Source organism: Phocoena sinus, chromosome 4, assembly GCF_008692025.1.
Source record: "Phocoena sinus isolate mPhoSin1 chromosome 4, mPhoSin1.pri, whole genome shotgun sequence".
Taxonomy (NCBI): domain Eukaryota; kingdom Metazoa; phylum Chordata; class Mammalia; order Artiodactyla; family Phocoenidae; genus Phocoena; species Phocoena sinus.
The window spans coordinates 139,228,425-139,247,134 of record NC_045766.1 but is presented as its reverse complement, the minus strand read 5'-3'; the positions used below and the strand labels follow the sequence as shown (position 1 = coordinate 139,247,134).

Genomic DNA, 18,710 nt, shown 5'->3' with positions numbered 1-18,710 from the left:
ATAACACTCACGTAGGCCTTAGAACTTAAAAGAGTCTCTTCTCTGCTGACATTAAGCCAGGAGTGATGAGTAGATGGCACAACAGTCCATGTTGCCTGGGACGGTCCTTGAGCAGAGTTTGTGTCCCGTAAGAAATAGTGCAGTTAAATTGGATGTGGTTCTTGAGACCATGCCCCCATCAGGGCCTGTATTCTTCATCAGTTAAAATATTGAAAATAAAGGTGTGTTAGTTTGCAGGGCTGTTGTAACAAAGTACCACAGACTGGGGGAGCTTAGACAACAGAAATTTCTTCTCTCCCAGCTCTGGAGGCTGCAAGTCTGAGATCAAGGTGAGGGCAGAATTGGTTCCTTCTGAGGGCTGTGAGGGACAGTCTTCCCAGGCCCCTCTCCTTGGATTGTAGACGGTTGTATTCTCCCTGTGTTTTCACATTGTCTTCCCTTTACACAGGACTCTGTTTCAAAATTCCCTTTTTTTAAAAAAAATAAGGACACCAGTCATATTGGGTTAGGGCCCACCCTAATAACCCCATTTTAACTTCATTACTTCTAGAAAGACCCTGTCTCCTCATAAGGTCACGTTCTGAGCTACTGGGCATTTGGGCTCCAACACATGAAGGGTTGCATGATGGAAACAGTTCAACCCACTGAAGTAGTTATTTGTATTCATTTGGAAAGACAAGCCATATCCTACTGAAGGAGTACAGTTTCTTATTTTTAGACAAATATAGAGGTACAGTTGGTTTCTCATTCTTCCACCTTCTACTGGTCTCTTTTTTTTTTTTTTCCGTTATTTTTCTTCGGTACGCGGGCTTCTCACTGTTGTGGCCTCTCCAGTTGCGGAGCACAGGCTCCGGACACGCAGGCCCAGCGGCCACGGCTCACGGGCCCAGCAGCTCCGTGGCACGTGGGATCTTCCCGGACCGGGGCACGAGCCCGTGTCCCCTGCATCGGCAGGTGGACTCTGAACCACTGCGCCACCAGGGAAGCCCCCACTGGTCTCTCTTGCTTACCTCAGGGAGTGCAGGCACCAGGGCTGGGGCCAGGGTCAGCTGAGTGAGGCACAAAGTTGAAGGAGATGCCCCCTCTCAGGTGCCGGCTGAGCACCTGCAGGAGCCTGAGGGCGGGGGTGGGACACCTTAAATCGTGGGCCCCAGGTGGGCGTCTCATTGGCCTCACACTCCATTTAGGAGACCACTGCCCAGAGCAGAGTCAGCCCTGTGCAGTACTTAGGGTAGGTTTTGCTGGTAAGGGACTGACATACCTAATACCCACTCATCTAGAACGAGTGTGTCTCGTGATCAGCTCATTCAGTGAATGGATCCATTGTGATGAGTTTGTTCAGAGCCATTTCGTCTAAAATGTCTTCACTTAATGACTAGTTAGCTTAAAAATTAAAAATTCGGTTTTAACAGTAAGGACAAAGGGCCCTTATGAAAAACTGGCAATTTCTTTCTTGAGAATTGTTTTCCTCAAAGGTGCAAGGTTTTATACAATATCAGAATGTGTGCTTTCTTCCCCAAAATGATTGTCACTGATTACGGGCTTACTCTGCACACAGCACTGTGAGAGGTTTTGGAGGCATGGTTCAGTCTGATCCTCACAAAGGCCTTGTGGAGTAGGCAGGGGAGATTAGCCCCACAGTGGCTCTACTCAAGGACTAACCAGTTGCAATAGAGGCTGGCCAAATCTTGCATCACATCTGTGTGAACGGCTGAACATCAGTTTGGAGGTGGTAATTGAGGGGATTTTCCCTCCTGACATCAACTAGGTGGTGTATTTTCCAGTACCATCAACCCGTCTTCCAACTCTCCCATACTAACTGAGTATCCTACCATTTGATTCAATTCTGAGAGTACCTGGAGTTAGCACCAGACACCACAGGCTAAAGACTCAGGGTCACAAGACTGCCGCCCACTTCAGAGGCCAGCAGAAAGTGTCAGGTCCTCAGGTTACCCACCCTTCTGTCCACCTTGGCTTCAGAATTGGGGGTTCCCACAATCCCCCCCTCCAGGATTCAGTAATTTGCTAGAAGGAGTCACACAACTCAGGACACTGCTGTACTTACTGTTACAGGTTATTATAAAGGATACAAATGAACAGACGGATGGAGGTTTGTAGGTCGAGGTCCAGAAGGGTCCCGAGCACAGGAGCGTCTGTCTCCGAGGAGTCGGGGGGGGGACCACCCTCTTAGCACATGGATGTGCTCACCAACTTGGAAACTCTCCGAATCCTGTCATTAGGGGTTTTTATGAACATTTCATCACATAAGCAAGATCAATTATGAATTCAATCTCCAGCTCTTCCTCTCCCTCCAAAGGAAGGGGGTGGGGCTGAAAGTGCCAGGCCTCTCACCCAGGCTTGGTGGTTCTGAGACCACCCTGAAGCTTTCTAGGGCTTTGCCAAGAGTCACTTCATTGGAGCAAGACATGGTCCTGTCACACTTAGCACTCAGGAAATTTAAGAGCTCTGTGCCAGGAACTGCCAACAAAGGCCGAGTGTGTTTTTTATTCTACCACGGTAATATCCCCATTCTACAGATGTGTAATCAAAGACCATAGAGAATAGTGACCTTTTCTAGGTTCCTGAGGAGGGAAACCGAATCTGGCTTCCATCTGACTCTGCACCTCTGCTTGGATGCACTACCCTCCATGAGAGCCCTGCCCCCGTGCCTTCTAGGGCCTTCTCTTGCCCATCTCCCACTCCACACTGCCCTCGAGGGGCCTAGGAACCCAGAGCTCCTGCCCAAACTGGCCTGAGCATCTTTCGGGCCTACACAGGCCTCTTTCCTGCAGTCCATCTCCTTGGGCAGGTCCTGTGTGTGCTTCTCTAGGCCTGAAGGATGGCCAGCATGGCCGTGTGGACTGGAGTGTCCCGATGACTGTGTGGGGACCTTGCAGACAGGCCAGAACTGGCTTGGGAAGAGAAGAGGGTTAGGGAGCGCCCATTTCTATTCTTGCCCCAGCCATGCAGATATGCAGGTCTTCTCTTAACCGTTTTTACAGTATTGCCTCCCCAATTACAAAATGCTTATTTTCCCTTTGGCCCTGTGCGCCAGTCCACACTTGATGCAATTATAGCTAAAGCAACCGAAATCAAATATGTGTTTCTGTGTAGTAAGCCATTGGCATTTGCAAAACAAGAACGAAGAAGGGAGCGTTTCATTTTTCAAGATACCCAGTAATAAAATAATACTGGATTGTGAAATCCAAAGTCATAAACATATACATTACCAAAGGAATTTATTGCAAGAAATAGGTAGTAAAAGGGTTTTTAGATAACATGGATTCAGGTTTTGCAAGGCTTCAAGGGCAAGTAAAATAGAAAATAGAAGGCTCCCACAGCGATATAAAAGCATCACGTCATTCATCAATGACTAAATTTTTGAGAAATGCTCATTAGAAACACAAAAGTAAATTAGAAGTGCTCTTAAAAAATTCCATAAAAACCCCTCAAATGGCAAAAAGAACAGATACCAAATGACTACAGAAACAGTCAAGGGTATTTGTGGAGGGAAGAGGCATGGGAAAGGAGGTAGAACTTTCATCCTTCTGGGCTTTAGGGACTTTGCTTCTTGGCTGATCTGGTTTGGAGGACGGCAGCAGCATTCACACGCTCTGGTTAGTAAATCCCTTGAGTGGATGATGACCTGATGGTGGTGGTGCGTTAGGGTCATAGACTCTGGCTCCCTAAGGTAGAGGAGCTGGGAGGAATTTTTGTTCCCTGCTTCCCTGCCTTTCTGCCAATGTACATGCCTCTTGTTCTTCAAGGCTTCTTGGTGGCATCGCCTTGATTCTCTGTATCACTCAGCTCTTTCCCTCCCCTAGGTATTATCCACGTCCCTCATCTGGCATTGCCACTGGCCATCCGCTCTCAGGACTGACCTCTGGGTATCTGTGTGAATTGTTTCCCCATCTCTATCCCTGGAGGGGTAGACAAGCGACAGTGCTGCATCTGGAATCTATTTATCCCCTTCCCCACAGTTCCATCTTTATGCGTTGAAAGTGCCCCAAACTTCCCCATACAAGGCATGAGACATAAACAGTTGTTATTAGGTTTATGTCTTGCTTGGTTACAGATTGAATGGCCTTTGTAACTTCTGAGATGTTTCTATGGTCTTGGATATCCAGAATGTTGATTCCGTTTCATTATATTTGGAATCTCCAGCAGGCTGACAGGGTCCCACGATGTTAAGTGAGAACTCAGCTGTTCCTGAGAAGGGCTCTGAGAATCCCAGAGTCTTCTGGTTGGAGTTTCTCAGTTACTCTTCAGTTTCCAAACTCATTTTGAGGGTGGGATAAGGGTTTGAGATCATGTCTCTTAGATGGATGGAAATGGTTTGTTTGTGGGTTGGGATGAATTTCCTTTGAAATTTCTGTTGGAGTCTCCTTTTATCTCTCTAGCTAGGAAAGTTTTAAGGGGCATCTTGGTAACCTGGTTATTAAGAACGTATTGTGTATATTAGTAATTGACTGTCACAAAAATGCTGTGTAACAATATACCTCCAATCTCAGCGGTTTAAAACAAGTAGCATCTGTTCAGCTCATGAGCCTGTGGGTCGGCCATGTTGGCCTTGGCTGGGCAGTTCTGGTTCTGTAGTTTCCCTCACAAGCCTGGGGATGGGTAGTCTTTCAGATGGATGATCTAGAGTGGTCTGGGCTGGAGAGATTGGATGACTGGGCTTTGTCCACATGCCTCTCATCCCCAGCACACTAGCCTGGGTGTGTTCCCATGGAGCTGGAAAGTTACAAGTGCAGACACTTGATGCCTCTTGAGACTTGGGCTGTCTTGCTGTGTTCTGTTGAATGAAGCAAGTCCAATGGGCGGCCCAAAAACAAGGCTTGGGGAAGCGCACCCTACTTAGTGAGAGGAACCACAGTCACATGGCAAAAGGCAGGGACCCCGGGAGGAGTGGAGAGTTAGAACCATCATTTAATCTACCATAGTGTGACAGGAAAACGTAAGCAAGTTAGTCTCCCTTCTCTGTGTATCTGCAACACATGAAGGGTATTTCGATTATCTATGTGTGTAATCAACTAGCCCCAAAATGAGTAGCTTCAAACAAGAACCCACTTGGCTATTTCTCATAACCCTGTGGGTTGACTGGACTCAGCTGGACAGTAGTTCTCCTTTCTTGCTGTCAGCAGGGGCTGCAGTCATCTGAGAAACCACCATTCTGGAATGTCCAGGATGACTCCCTCGTGGGCCTGGCACGTGGTGCAGGTGTCAGCCGGACACCCACTTCAGGCCTCTGCCACGTGCTGCCCTGGGGCACAGGGACTGGGTTCCCAGAGGCAGGAAGGGAAAGCTTCTGGTTCTATGAAGGTCTGAGCTCAGGACCCCAGAGCATCCCTTCTGCAGCGTTCTTTGGATCAGAGGCAGTCAGTAACTCAGCTGGGCTTGGAGGGGAGGGGACAAGCTTGTGGTACGAGCAGCAGCGTGTGGGTGCAGTGGGGGGAGCGACTGTGTGGGTTGGGTTACCCTAGAGAGGTGCTAAAACCTACAGAGAAAGCGGTCGTTCCTGAATGTGGGGTCCTGCAGTGGGGGGACTTGCTTTTGTCAGGAAACCTCCAGGATGGACCTCTCTGGGCTGAATGACCCTAGGGGCAGAGTGGTCTTTTCCTGGGGTGACTTCTGCTGCCCTGAGGAGGCCGTCTCGGAGGAGTGGAAGGAATTACCCATCCACCCCGCTCCCAGAGGAGCCAGCTCCGAGAGACCTCTGTCCAGGCTGCCTGCCATCCTCTGTCCTCGCCCGTGTGCGCCAAGAGAGTGGGTGACCTTCAAGAGCTGCCCAATCCAATTTCAAGACAGTGATTCATTCCTTGTGCATTTTTAGCAACTCTTATCCCCCAAAAGGACTTGCTTTAGACCTACGGGGGAAATTGCCTACTTTCCAAGATCAAGAAATTTGGCTATAGGAAAAAATAATGTCTAAGGTTCCAAGTTGGTCATCTTGGACAGCCAAGCTTCCCCTGATCTTGGGAGGACGCCGTGGAGCCATGTGGGGGACAGACCCACCCCACACACAGACCCGGTGGTGAAGACCTCCCGTGAGAAGCTCATCTATGTTGGAGGTGGATGTGTTTGCACCTTGAGAGGGTCGGAAAGCCCAGAATACACATGTACTTGGGACTCGGCGAGTGCCCTGGCAGATCCCTGGAGTAATGTGTTCAGTAGCAAACTTGAAAGTCAGCTTTTGTGTCTGTAGTCCTGTAATGAAGATGTGAATTTTTGTTTTGTGGTTTACTACGGCTAAGAGTCATAGGCCAGATTTACCAAGAAGAAAACACACAAAAATAATAGTTAATAAAAAAGTCATGGCCCCTAAAAATGTAAATTAGAAGAGGTATTTTCAGTGCCAGGAAACAACTGATGGCTAAGATCTACAGAGAACCAAAGGTGGGTTGGGGAATGGTTCCTGGAGCCTGGAGCCCTGGGGGAGGGTCCCGAGGATGGGAGAGGTCCCCATAGGATCTAGCTATGGCCAGACCGTGGCCAAGACTGCAGGGAGCCTCGAGTGGATGGTGGGAAGGGTTGGGGGCAAAATGTCCCTACTCTTCTCTCTTCCCGCCTTGTGATCTCCAGGTGGTGTCATGTTGCTCAAACTTGACAGGGGCCAGAAGGTGAAGGAGCCCAGCTGAGGTAGTCTGTAGGGGTCAGCCCTGGGTGGGGGCATGGGGCAGGGGTGGAGAACCTGCGATGGGGAGGGGCAGACAGACAAGAACCAGAACGCACTGGTGCAGAATCTGAAGAAAGGAAAATTTTGGATGAAGTGTTTCTCCCTAGAGTATGGGCACCTTAATATTTCATTCATTTAAGTTTAAATTAAATTTTCAAATGAATTAAAGTATCTTCAAAATACAGGGTGAAACCTGTTAATTATGTCCAACCGAAGTTTCTTATGGGCTTTGGAGTCAGGCCAGTCTGACTTGAATCCTGGCTCTGTTGCTTAAGAATCAGGTGATCATGGACATATTAGCAACCTCCCTGGGTGTCCACATCCATGACCAGACGATGGGAATGTGAGCTTTCAGAGTGGTGGTCAGGGTTAAATGAGAAATGCGTGTGGAGCCCTTAGCCCCAGGGCTGCAACTTAAGCACTCGATGACCAGTATCTGTGCTTTTTATTAAGTGCTTAATTATGAGGCTTACCGATGTGTAGATGGCATTAGTTTCAGTAGAAAGTTCAAAAGTCCAGTTCTCTTAATATAATAGAAAATAGCATTTTGGGTGTCTCATTTCTTCCTTTAAACGATCACTCATAGATGCTGCCCGTGTGAAATGTGAACTGAATTTGACTTGGGTTTGGGGGGACTTGTCATATTAGGGTTTTGGGGACTAAAAGTAAGTGATATTGCCAACAGGAGAGAACTGGGTTTTCTCGTCACTTCATTTACTATGCATATCTAAAGGCAAATGTTTAGTGCAGAGCTGGGGTTATTTTACCATTGGTGTGTTGTGTTCAGTCCTAATGGAAAACCAAACAAAGAAACCTGTTGTTTATTACTATTTGTGTTGCCCCTTTGTGTCTTCTAGCTGCCTCAGGTTCTGAACAGATGGTAACCGTGCTGGCCTCCTGAAGGACATGATTCAGACTGTCCCAGACCCGGCAGCTCATATCAAGGTAGGTTCCAGCTCGGCCAGGAAGCTGCCCTGGCTTCCTCCTTGGCTGGACTTTTGCAGATGCCTGCCCACCTGTCAGCGAATGTAAGGGTCAGCCAACCACAGCCGTGGGCCAGACCTGGTCCACCACCTGTCTTTATTCAGCCCATGAGCTAAGAAAATGCTTTTAAGTTTTTAAATGGTTGAAAAAAAATCAAAAGAAGAAGAATATTTCATAGTGCATGTAAATTATAGGAAATTTAGACTTCATTGTCCAGAAGGAGAGTTTTCCTGGGCTGCAGCCACACACTCATTTCCATGCTGTCTAGGGCTGCTTTCACACTGTCATGGCAGAATTGAGTCCTTCCAGCAAAGAACATAGGGTGGCAAAGCCGACGATATTTACTCTCTGGTTCTTTGCAGAAAAAGATTGCTGACCCCTGAGTTAACATTGAAAACCACATCCAAATTCTCTAACTTCTGTTCTAAGTTCATCTCCTTTACACTTCCTGGGGTTACCTAGGGAGAGACGAGAGGGTTTCCAGTGCTCAGCCGTGTCGTTTTATCTGGGCGTGCTGACACTTCAGCAGCTTGTCACCCCACACCTGCCCCGCCTGCTCACTGGCAGCTCTTCCTGGAGCTCTGGAGGTGAGAGAACAACAGGGAAGTGAGACTCCAGCCAAAGCAAGTCCCTGAGAGGAAGCCGGCCCATTCCTTTCAATACTCCGCGTACACATTGTTATAGCCACCAGGAGAAATGAAGTGATGGTTTTCATATACTTGACCCAAATAAAAGTTACAGAAAAAGTTGGGGCTTGAGCTACATGATCCAGATAGGCTGTCTACACCTGTGCTGATTGGTCCAGCTGTCTACATTGGCCCAACTCACTCACTACCTTGCCAGTTCTTGGCTTCCCCCATATAAATTCATTTCCCCAAATGGTCTCATCGGTTTTACTAATTTTTACTCTTTACTTAAAACATTTATTGAAAATGGAAAGTGGCTTATAAAGGAGAGGAAAGTTTATGGTATTGAAAAGTTTATCTTTTTTTTTTTTGGACTAAAATATAAAACGCCCTCCAAAATGACACGTGCACACACATTTACATACACACATGCTTTTCAAAAGCAGTATATTTGCGAAAGTGTTATGTACCATGTACAACTCACATTCATATGTGTTTAATTTCTTTGAAAGTGGAATTAGAAGTAATAAGAGTTTAAATGCATTTTCTGACCTTTGTGGGTGTTACTGCAAGTGTCAGAGATACGGGGAGTCCCGGGGTGTGGAGCTGTCTGAATGTCATCCAGGGACGGACAGGAGCAGATCCTCTGGGTTGACACTATCATTTGATTTCTGTGTGATAACTGATTGGGGCATGGACATTATGTCTACAGAAATGCAAGTGGGAAAACTCTTGTGGATGTGATAAGGTCTCTTCAGAAATATCTGGAATGTGTTTGATGAGTGTGTTTGTGCTACACACTGAGTGGGGGAGGGGACTTTTTTCTTTTAGCCTCTGTTGACCATGAAGCTGCAGGATGCAAAGAAAAGCTCTCAGGGAAAGAAGTTGATACAAGAAATATCTTCTATAGTTCAGAGTATGAGCGACAGCAACTGAAATCCACTTTGACTGGCATTTTATTCGTAACCAACCAGAAGGAAAAGATGAATTCAGCAAGAAATTATTGCAGATTTTTAAAAGTTAATTCATCAAGTGCAAACAGACACATCTGAGAAACATGATCTCTGAAAAAGTGTTTAGTAGAAATGTTCTGTATTTGATCTCAGGAATGAGCTATGTTTTTAGCTCTGATTTATTATCCTCACATTGGTTAACGTAAATATAACTGACAGATAATTTTAAGAAATGGAACCCTGAGAGTTTCTTAAAAACAAATTTCGACTAAAATTGCTTCTGTGTCTTTTGAAGATGATTTGGTAATTTAGAGTTGCATATACTAATAGCTGATGTTGGCTTTGAGGCAGAGAGAATTGCATTAGAGACATTTGTTTCCTTGGTAAATCTATCAAATTCCACCTATTGGAATTTGAATAATTATTCCTGGACTTCCTTGTTCTTTTGTTTATGAAATTGGTGTCCTTGACAACAGTCAGGAAAATAGGTTGCCTTCCACTGTTCCCTTAAAATACCCAATTTGGGGAATTTATTCAGTAAAATTTTCTATGCTGAGAAGTTTCTGGTTGTGGGCTGAGGAATGCAACTCTTATTTCTGGGAGAGGAAGTTCTTATAAATGACACGTGACAGGTTCCACTTGCTATGTTAATGTAGATAGTGGAAGATTTTGTCTTTGGCTCACTGCTACAGAAATGTTTTTCTCATCTGAAAAGGACTTGAATTCTCCACAGAATTGACTTCACCTGGCAGGTGTGCACGGAGACAGCCATAAAGACTTTATGTGGCCTTCGTATCCTTCCATAGGCTGACCTGGAGGAAAGAAATGTTCCTTTTTATTTAGGAAATGTATTCTGAAAAATTTCCTGTAATTCTTTTCTGCCAGAGCAAATTACTTTTACCCTTTCATATATTTAAGGAGCTGGAAATAGTTTTTAAAAAGGAAGGATGGTAAATAATTGTGAAATATTAGATATTCTTGATTTAAATAATGTAACAATTGTGGCAATTGATTTACAAAGAAAATGAACAGAACTTTAAACGTATTTCAGCTTATTCTTTATTGATGAAAATATTAAGTTATTAAGCACATTTTGATTTGTCTTTCTTTGCTGGCCCTTCCAAGTACTGTCTTATAATAGAAATTATGGTAAGTGTCACACCAGTATGCTCTGAGCTGGTTAGGCCATGTGACCATGCCTCTGCTCTGCTAAGGGGTAGCACGTTTCACTGCCAAAGATAGACCCAGACTCTTATCCCTGTTACTGAGTCCAAGTTGGAACTGCTTGCCACATGACAGGCCAGTAAATCCAGAGACAGGTTGTTGAGGGGAAGGAATAGCGACTTTATTCAGAAAGCCGGCAGACGGAGAAGATGGTGGACTAGTGTCCCAAAGAAGCATCTTACCCGAGTTAGAATTCAGGCTTCTTTTATACCAAAAAGGGAGGGGGTGTGGCTGGTTGTTGCAGACTTCTTGGTGCCGGAATCCTTTGTTCTTGCAGCTGTCCACGTGGGTCTGGTCACAGTTGTCCTATCAACCTCCAACAAGACAATTGTTATTCTCTGCTTTGCAACTTTTTATCTTTATATGATTGGAAAAGTGTTACACCTTTAAAAGTCAGAGCCTTGAGAATGGGCTCTCCTGTATATTTCAGGCTGTCAGCAACATTCTTTTACAAAAGGTGCAGAGCCAGCATGACTAAGCACAGGCAACAGAGCACAAGGGTTAGAGCTGAAGGAATGGATCTGATAGGGAGTCAGGTTGGTTCTTCTCCATTACATCCCAAGCAGGGAAAAAAGACTAGAAAATCCATTTTACTAGGATTTGACACAGACTTTGGTCATGAATTTTCATTCCGATGAGAATTCTCATCAGAATTCTCGATTTACATCATTGCATTTCCTCATAAGAGCTCCGTTTTAATATTTTCATTGACTAACATTAGAGACGAAGAGGATGAGCAGAGTAGAGAGTAGTCAAGTTTCCAGCTTTAAAGAAACATCTGATTGGTACAGTTTGTAATTGTTCCCTTTGCCATTCATCAACTACCCACTTGGATGACTAGACATTTTGGAACTGGCCAAAGGAGGATGGGACTGAGAGGGGAAGGGTCTGAATTTTAGTTCTACTCCATGGATCACTGGCTGTGTGACCCAGAGATGCTGGTTCCCAAAACTCTCCGAGCCGCATGTTCTTAGCTAGGTTCATATCATGGATAAGAGAGAGGGTCCTGGTGTCCTAGGACTCAATTCAAATCCTGCCCTGTCGTTTACTAACTCGGTGATGCTGTACAAGTTCCTTAATCTCTCTGTGCATTGGTTTCCTCTTGTCTGAAGTGGAAGCACCTGCTTTGGCGGTTAATGTGAGGATTCAGTGAGCTATTATTACGGGTAATGCACCAAGACCCTGCTGAGAGCTCCTGTGGTCTGTAAAAGGATAACATATCCATCTCGAAGACAGAATACTGTTGTGTCTGATATACACAGAGCGACATGGGTATGTCTTAAAAAATATTGACTTGAAAGAAAAAAATCTAAAACAAGATGTGCTCTGTGGCACAATACTATTTACACATAGGAAAACATGTACACTTCCCAAAAGACATCATGTACTTTTCATGGATACATATGTATCTAAAGCATACCATGAGCACATCAGAGGAGATGAGTGCATATATGGGACATGTTGGCTAGTTGCTCTGAGAGGTGGTTAGGAGGTAAGGGAAATAATAGTAATAATATACAGATAATGTCAGTTCCTACCATGGATGGGACACAGAGGGTCCTCTCCTCCACACTGGTGGTAAGTTGGTACAATACCAGTTGTGCTTTGGTACCAGTTTGGCGTTAACTTCTGAAGCTAATGGTGCTCTAGGAGGTCCCCCCCTGGGTATATGCCCTGTTGCACACAGGTGCCAGGAAACATGCATAAGCAAAAAACTAGAACAACCCAAATGCCAGGAGAACAGATAAATAACTTGTGGTCTAGCCCTCCAATGGAATACTATACAGCAGTGAAGAAAAAACTACAAACATCTACCTGTGTCTGTGCATTGATGTGCATGATTCTCAAGGTTGAGTGAAAAAAAAGTCACAGAAGAATAAGTATAGTATCATACTGTATTTATCATACCGTATTTATTTAAGAATAAAGTATCATACTTTATACACAGTATGATTCCATGTATAAAGATCAAAAAAAGGGCAAAACTACAAAACATATGTTGTTCATAGACACACATGTATGTGGCAAAAAGAAGAACAAAGGCACAATATGTACATAATTCAGGATAGAAATTGCCTTGTGGGGGAGGGGAGAACTTTGGGGAGGGACTCAGGGGGCTTCTGAGACCCTGGTATTGCCTGTTGTGGGCTGAGGATGCATACAAGAGCGTTTGCTTCTTATTCTTTAACTTGCACAAGTATCACATATCATATTTGTGTAAGAGTGATATTTACAGTGAAGAACTTAAGATACTAAAAGAAGAGAAGGGGAAGATCAAGGTGGGCAGCTCAAGGTGGCACGATACTTGGGAAGACACTTTCTAACTGTAAACCATCCTGCACTGCGGCAGATCGTCAGTGTTAGAGGTCTCTTCGTCCAGCGCTGGTCTAGCTGCTGAGGCGGGTGGGAGCCAGCTCTGGTCAAGTGACAGCTGGGCAGGGACTGCAGTGAGAGGCTGTGTCTACATGGAGGCTGAGCACGAAGGTCTCCAGGCAGCTCTGGTTATTGGACTGTAAATCAACTATAGTTGATTTACAATGTTGGGTTAATTTCTGTTGTACAGCAAAGTGATTCAGTTATACACACACACACACACACACACACACACACATATTTATATTTATTTATTTATTTTTAAAAAAATATTCTTTTCCATTATGGTTTATCACAGGATATTGAATATAGTTCCCTGTGCTCTACAGTAGCACCTTGTTGTTTATCCATCCTATGTATACTAGTTTGCATCTGCTGACCCCAAACTCCCAATCCATCTCTCCCCCTCCCCTTGGCAACCACAGTCTGTTCTCTGTTTGTGAGTCTGTTGGTCATTTCTGAGTTGAGTGAGTCCACCCGCCTGTAGCTCTGTGGGTGGCTCCGCTGCACCCTTTCGCAACAAGGAATCTGTCTCTGATTCACTCGTTCATTCAGCAAACATCAAAGCCTTCCCTGTACTCGAAACAGGTTGGGAGTGTGGGTGTGGGAATAAGAGATCATAAAGACACAGCACCTGCCATCTGGGGCACGGGACACACGTTCCCAGACACATGTTCTGGGACATACCTCACCCATCCCACCTCATCCCGCTCCTAGCCCTGTGCTCGGCCAGCACTGCTTCTGCCTGGAGACAGCCTGGTGTCTCCAGGGTCTTCCTGGGGGGGGTCCCACGTTGCCGGGTAGTTGAGGTAGAGCACACACACGATTTGGAGTGCACTTCACGGATCTGATGGCTCCCAGGTGCAGCTCACATGCTTCTGTGTCTAGAAATGCCTGGAGTTTGTCACTGCCCTGTTGACCCTCTGTCGTCCTGAGGAGGACGCCAGGCTCAGTTCTGGTGTCCATGGCTAGCTCATCTCCAGCCCTGTTCCCCAGGGTTTCATGTGAGGATCAGTCACAGTTGACCACAGGGTAAACAGTTTCTCTGTTCTGGTTTCTAGTTGATTCCTTCCACTTGTGGAAAAGGACTGAAAAATCGGCTTACTCAGGATTTTTGTTTCTAATGACTTTTTTGTCTTCCTGTTCCTTTCCCCTTTAACTTTTATATTTTTTTGCCCTTTTTTAGGGTTGGGGCCAGAGGGTCTAGGTTTGAAGCTTGGTGCCACTTGTTATCAGTTGCCTCAGTTTCCTCAGCTGTAAAATGGGGGTATATAGTGTACCTACCTCCTAGAATCATGAGGATTAAATTAGTTAATGTTAATGCTTTTAAAGCACTCAGAGCCGTGCCCAGCTCCCATTAACACTTATTATAACATTATCTATTATTAGTAATATATTAATGTCATTAATATCATATTCATTATATAATGTATTAATACATGATACAATATATTATATATTGTATTTTATGTTATAGTAATTATATAATATATTCTTATATTGTTTATATATTACTGATAATATTAACATTTTATATATAATTAATATATTATTAACATGTTATATATTAATATATTATTAATATTATTGTTAATGATATAGCAATATATTATTATAGTACTAAAAACTAAAGCAGTTGTATAATATAAATTTATGTCATTAATATATAATATTATATATTAGCATGCTCTTACATAATAGCAGTAGAAGGAGAGAAGGAAGAAGAGGGAATATTCTGGAAACAACTGGAAAGATAATAGGGTCAGTACTTGCCAAGAAGCCAACTGCTGAACTGACTTCTTTCCCACATGATTCTGTGGCTGCCTCTCTGGAAGTAATGCTAAATATTTCTGACTGTAAAAGATGCTAAACTTAAACCCCGCTTGCATTTCATAGAAGGAAGGGTCTGAAAAAGATTTAAGAAGTAGCCAGGATTAAGCACAGGGTCACTGGGAGGCCTGGGAACCCAGAAGATGAGCAGAATCCTTTTAAAATAACACGAGGCAGATACAAAAAGTGCCTGATCTGCATCCCGAGTGAGCAATTAGGTGGCTTCTGTGGCTGGTGGTGACTTATCCCATCGCCCTGGAGAAGAGTGGATCTCACTACCTAGCTCCTATGTGACTGACAGAGGACCCATTGCATTGTAAGCATTTTGCACATCTTTGCAAATCTGATTTATAGTGACTTTGCTTCCCGGGAAGGTGGACAGCTTATCCTTTCGATGATATACTCAACAGAGGCCAGAGTTTTCCTCCCCAAATCTGTGTACTGTGAAGATGATGTAAGCCTTTGATACACTGCCTGTTTTTTCCTCAGTAAATCAGCTTTGATCAGATGCCGGTGGGGTTAGCACATCCCAATAAGCCTGGCGACTGGCTGCTTATAGCTGCCAGTTCATTTTTTGCACTTTCATTTTTCTGTGAGATGGTGGCACTTAATGAAACACAGAAGAGCAAATCTGCGAAAATGCCCACAGTGAATGCGTATTACTTTTTATAACCAGAAGGTAATATTTAAAAAAAATTTCGGGACATTCCATATGGCACAACTGTGGAGACGTCTAACATCCAAGCGTCTCACCTGCACGTATCCTAGGTGAGGTTTGCTGGAGCAGGGCTGTACTTTCTGTCTCTCCCTGCTGGCTGCCTGCGCCCCTCAGGGCTGAGCCTGGTCACCTGCTGGAGGCTGTGCTCAGGGTGCGTGCAGGGGGCCTTAATGGCGTGCTCCCTCCCAAACTAGCAATGCCTCATTAAGATTCAGTGATGCTGACATTCAGGGAGGGCACCCGCCTTACCGAGAGGTGTAAACGGGGGTCAGAAGAGGTTCAGATCACTTCCCTGGAGGATGGTTAGAAGTTGTCCGTGCTTGGCTTAGAGCCCCTCTGGGGCAGTTTTCCTCCAGAAGTAGTTCTCAAAAGGTATCCTGGAATTCTAATCAAAATGCAGATTCCTGGGCTGTCTGCCAGAGCCGCTTCTCCAGTAAATTTGGGTTGGGCTCAGTGATCTTCATTTTAACAAGCACCTAAGGTGCTTGCTTAGATAATGAATAATTACTAATTATTAACCTAGCCTTATGGTAAATATTTATCAAAGCAACTGATTTTCTTTTCTGTCTACACTGGCAGCTGCATTGTTCTGCACCACCGCTCTGAATATCTGAGTCACACGTGTACAGGTTTAGAGAACATTATTTGGACTCGGGTTTTAGAATGCCACAGCAGGTTTCCTGGGCTCCGTGATTGGGTGTAATGAGAGTCCAGGAGAGAAGTGTCCTTCCTCCTTCTTCCGCCTTATGGGAAATGAACTAATCAAGAATTTGAATCAAGAATGTTTCAGATCAGCTCCTAGCAATTGAGTGTTTTGGAGTCGTCAGCCTCTGTGGCTGACGTCGATGTTGCCTGTGTGGCTCTGTTGGTGCATTTGGGGTTTGAGCATTGTTATCCTTGTTGCAAGACTGATGTTGGGACTGCTGATGTGGAGGAGGGGGCGTGAGCTGGAGGTGAGCTTAGTGGGGACAGTGAGTCCAGGATGCAACATGTGTGTTTTCCAATGGGCGCACCGAACGCTCTGCCTGAGTGGGGACAGGACTTAACTTACAGGTTCTCCATGGTTTAATTCCACCTTCTGCTTTTCTTCTTGTACTTTCTTTACCTTCTGACCTCAAAGTCTCATGGCTTCAGTTGTCACCTTCTGGGGACAGGGGACTCTGTTATCTCTGGCTCTGGTTTCTCTCCCGAGCTCCAGCCTCACATTTCTAGGTGCAGGCTGGACACATCACCTGGATATGGGTACTAGTACCTTCAGCTCAGCAACCAATCAGAGGAGCCATACTTACGTTGTGTGATGCCTTGAGTCTCTGGAGCATCTTCATATACTTCTGGTGCATTGAATGCAGAGCTTAGCTTGTTTGTCCAGGTCACAGAGTCCAGCCTCCTCCAAGGCCAGGTTCATTCATTGTGATATCATGTCATTTCTGGTGAACCACTTCCCTTTGGGACAAGGCAGCTCCAGAGTAATGGGTGAGCAGACAGGCTGTAGAGCTAGACTTCCTGCTTTATAATCCCCAGCATGACATTTGTTATTTGACCTTGGGCAAGTCACTGAGGCCCTCTGAGCCTCAATTCTCTCATCAGTAAAATGAGAGTGGTGTCTACCTCCTAGGGTTGTAGGAAGATCAGATGAGGTGATTCATGTGAAGGTCTTGGAACAGTGTCTAGAGAATAGTGGTTAGCTATCATCATCATCATCATTGTCATCATTTAAATTTTTTATTAATCCCCCTTTTCCTTTTTTCTTCACGCCCACTTCTCCCAGTTACCAGGCTTAAAATTTAGGTCATATCTTTAACACTTTTCTCTCTTTCACTTTTCACTTTGTGTCTAATTCGTGGTACCTTTTCATAGCAGGTCTGCTTTATCTCTTGTCTCTGACTATTCTTCTGTTGCTTTTTTCCACCCAGCCTTCCTTATGTGCTTGTTATCTCATGCTGCCAGGTTAATCTTCCTACAAGACGGCTTCCTTCGGCACCTCTCTGATCAGAAACCTTGATTAATTCCAGGAGTAGGAACATTTTTAAGGCTTTTGATAACAATATCTCCCCACCCAATTGTGCCCTTCTTCCTTCTCCAAGGAGTATCTGAAAATGCCATTTTATCACAATCTATTGTGATTTTTAATCTGCTGATTTGATGAGTGGAGTTTTATCAGAGTTATTTCATTTGGAAACTTTTGCAAGTGGTCATCTCATTTGCTTATCAGCAAGTTATAATATCTCTTTTGTAATTTTTTTGGACCCATTTCAATGAAACCATTCAACATTGCTGAGGGTATAGCATGAACCAAACAGATAAGATCCCCGCTTGCATGAAGCTTACATTCTAGGGGGTAAGATAGATGAAGGTCAAATATATATAGTATATTACCAGCATTACAGCATCACAACCAGCATTACAACGTGTGTGTGTCTCTGTGTGTGTGTGTGTGTGTGTGTGTGTGTGTGTGTGTGTGTATTTTAAAATGCTGGGTTTGGTTCTTTAGAATAAACGTAAAGTAAGCAAGAGGTCATCAAGAGAGTGATGGAGGGGAGAGGTGCCATTTCGCCCCAGGAGATTAAGGAAGGTTTTTGGGAAGAGCTGAAATTCAGAGAGAGACCTGAGGGAAGTGGTGATCAGATCGGGGAATTGTGTCCCGGAGAGAGGGGATAGCACATGCAAAGGCCATTAGTCTGGAGCCTGCTTGGCATGTCCAAGGAACAGCAGGGAGATTGGGGCTGGTGTAGAGTAAGGGTGAGGCCATGTGTTAAGTTCTGATATGCAAGGACAGGGACTTTTACATTTTATTCTGCATGTCGGGGGACAGGGGACCATTGGGGGGTTTTAAGTAGAATGGGCAACGTGATCTGATTGAAGGTTTTTGATTTTGTAAACAGCTTCATTGAAGTATAATATAATGTACATTGGGTGAGTCGTTTGCATTATGAGTCATCGGCCTGTATTTGAGGCTGGGTGCCTAACGAGCTCACCTGGAGACCAAGGTACAGAAGAGCCTTAGGGTTGAGCTTTGAGTCCCTGCAACACACAGAGGTTGGGAAGAGGGATTTGCATGGAGTGGACAAAAGCCACATTGGACTGGGTTCAAACCCAAAAGGGAGAACGAATAAGTGCAGACAGCTCATGCAGGCAACTCTTTTCAGGGATTTAGGAGGTCTCGTTCTTTCCTCAACAGCTTGTATACATTATACTTTAATGATATCTACCTCGAGCTATGTCATATTTGTCATACAGATTGGTTTCGATGTTTATTCTGCCTTTTAATTTTTACCTCCATGAGATAAATATGTTTATTTGCTTACACCTCTAGATGTTCTTCTTTG

At 44.7% G+C, this 18,710-nt stretch overlaps 1 protein-coding gene across 1 annotated transcript in view; it reads left to right on the top strand.

The window, feature by feature from the left end:
* The window catches only part of ERG (ETS transcription factor ERG), a 199,521-nt gene that overhangs the window by 8,209 nt on the left and 172,602 nt on the right, over positions 1-18,710 (top strand). The window contains exon 2 of the mRNA XM_032631187.1: positions 7,534-7,621. Within this exon, the coding sequence (XP_032487078.1) occupies positions 7,583-7,621 (39 nt within the window). The 5' untranslated portion in view covers positions 7,534-7,582. The remainder of the gene's footprint in view (positions 1-7,533; positions 7,622-18,710) is intronic.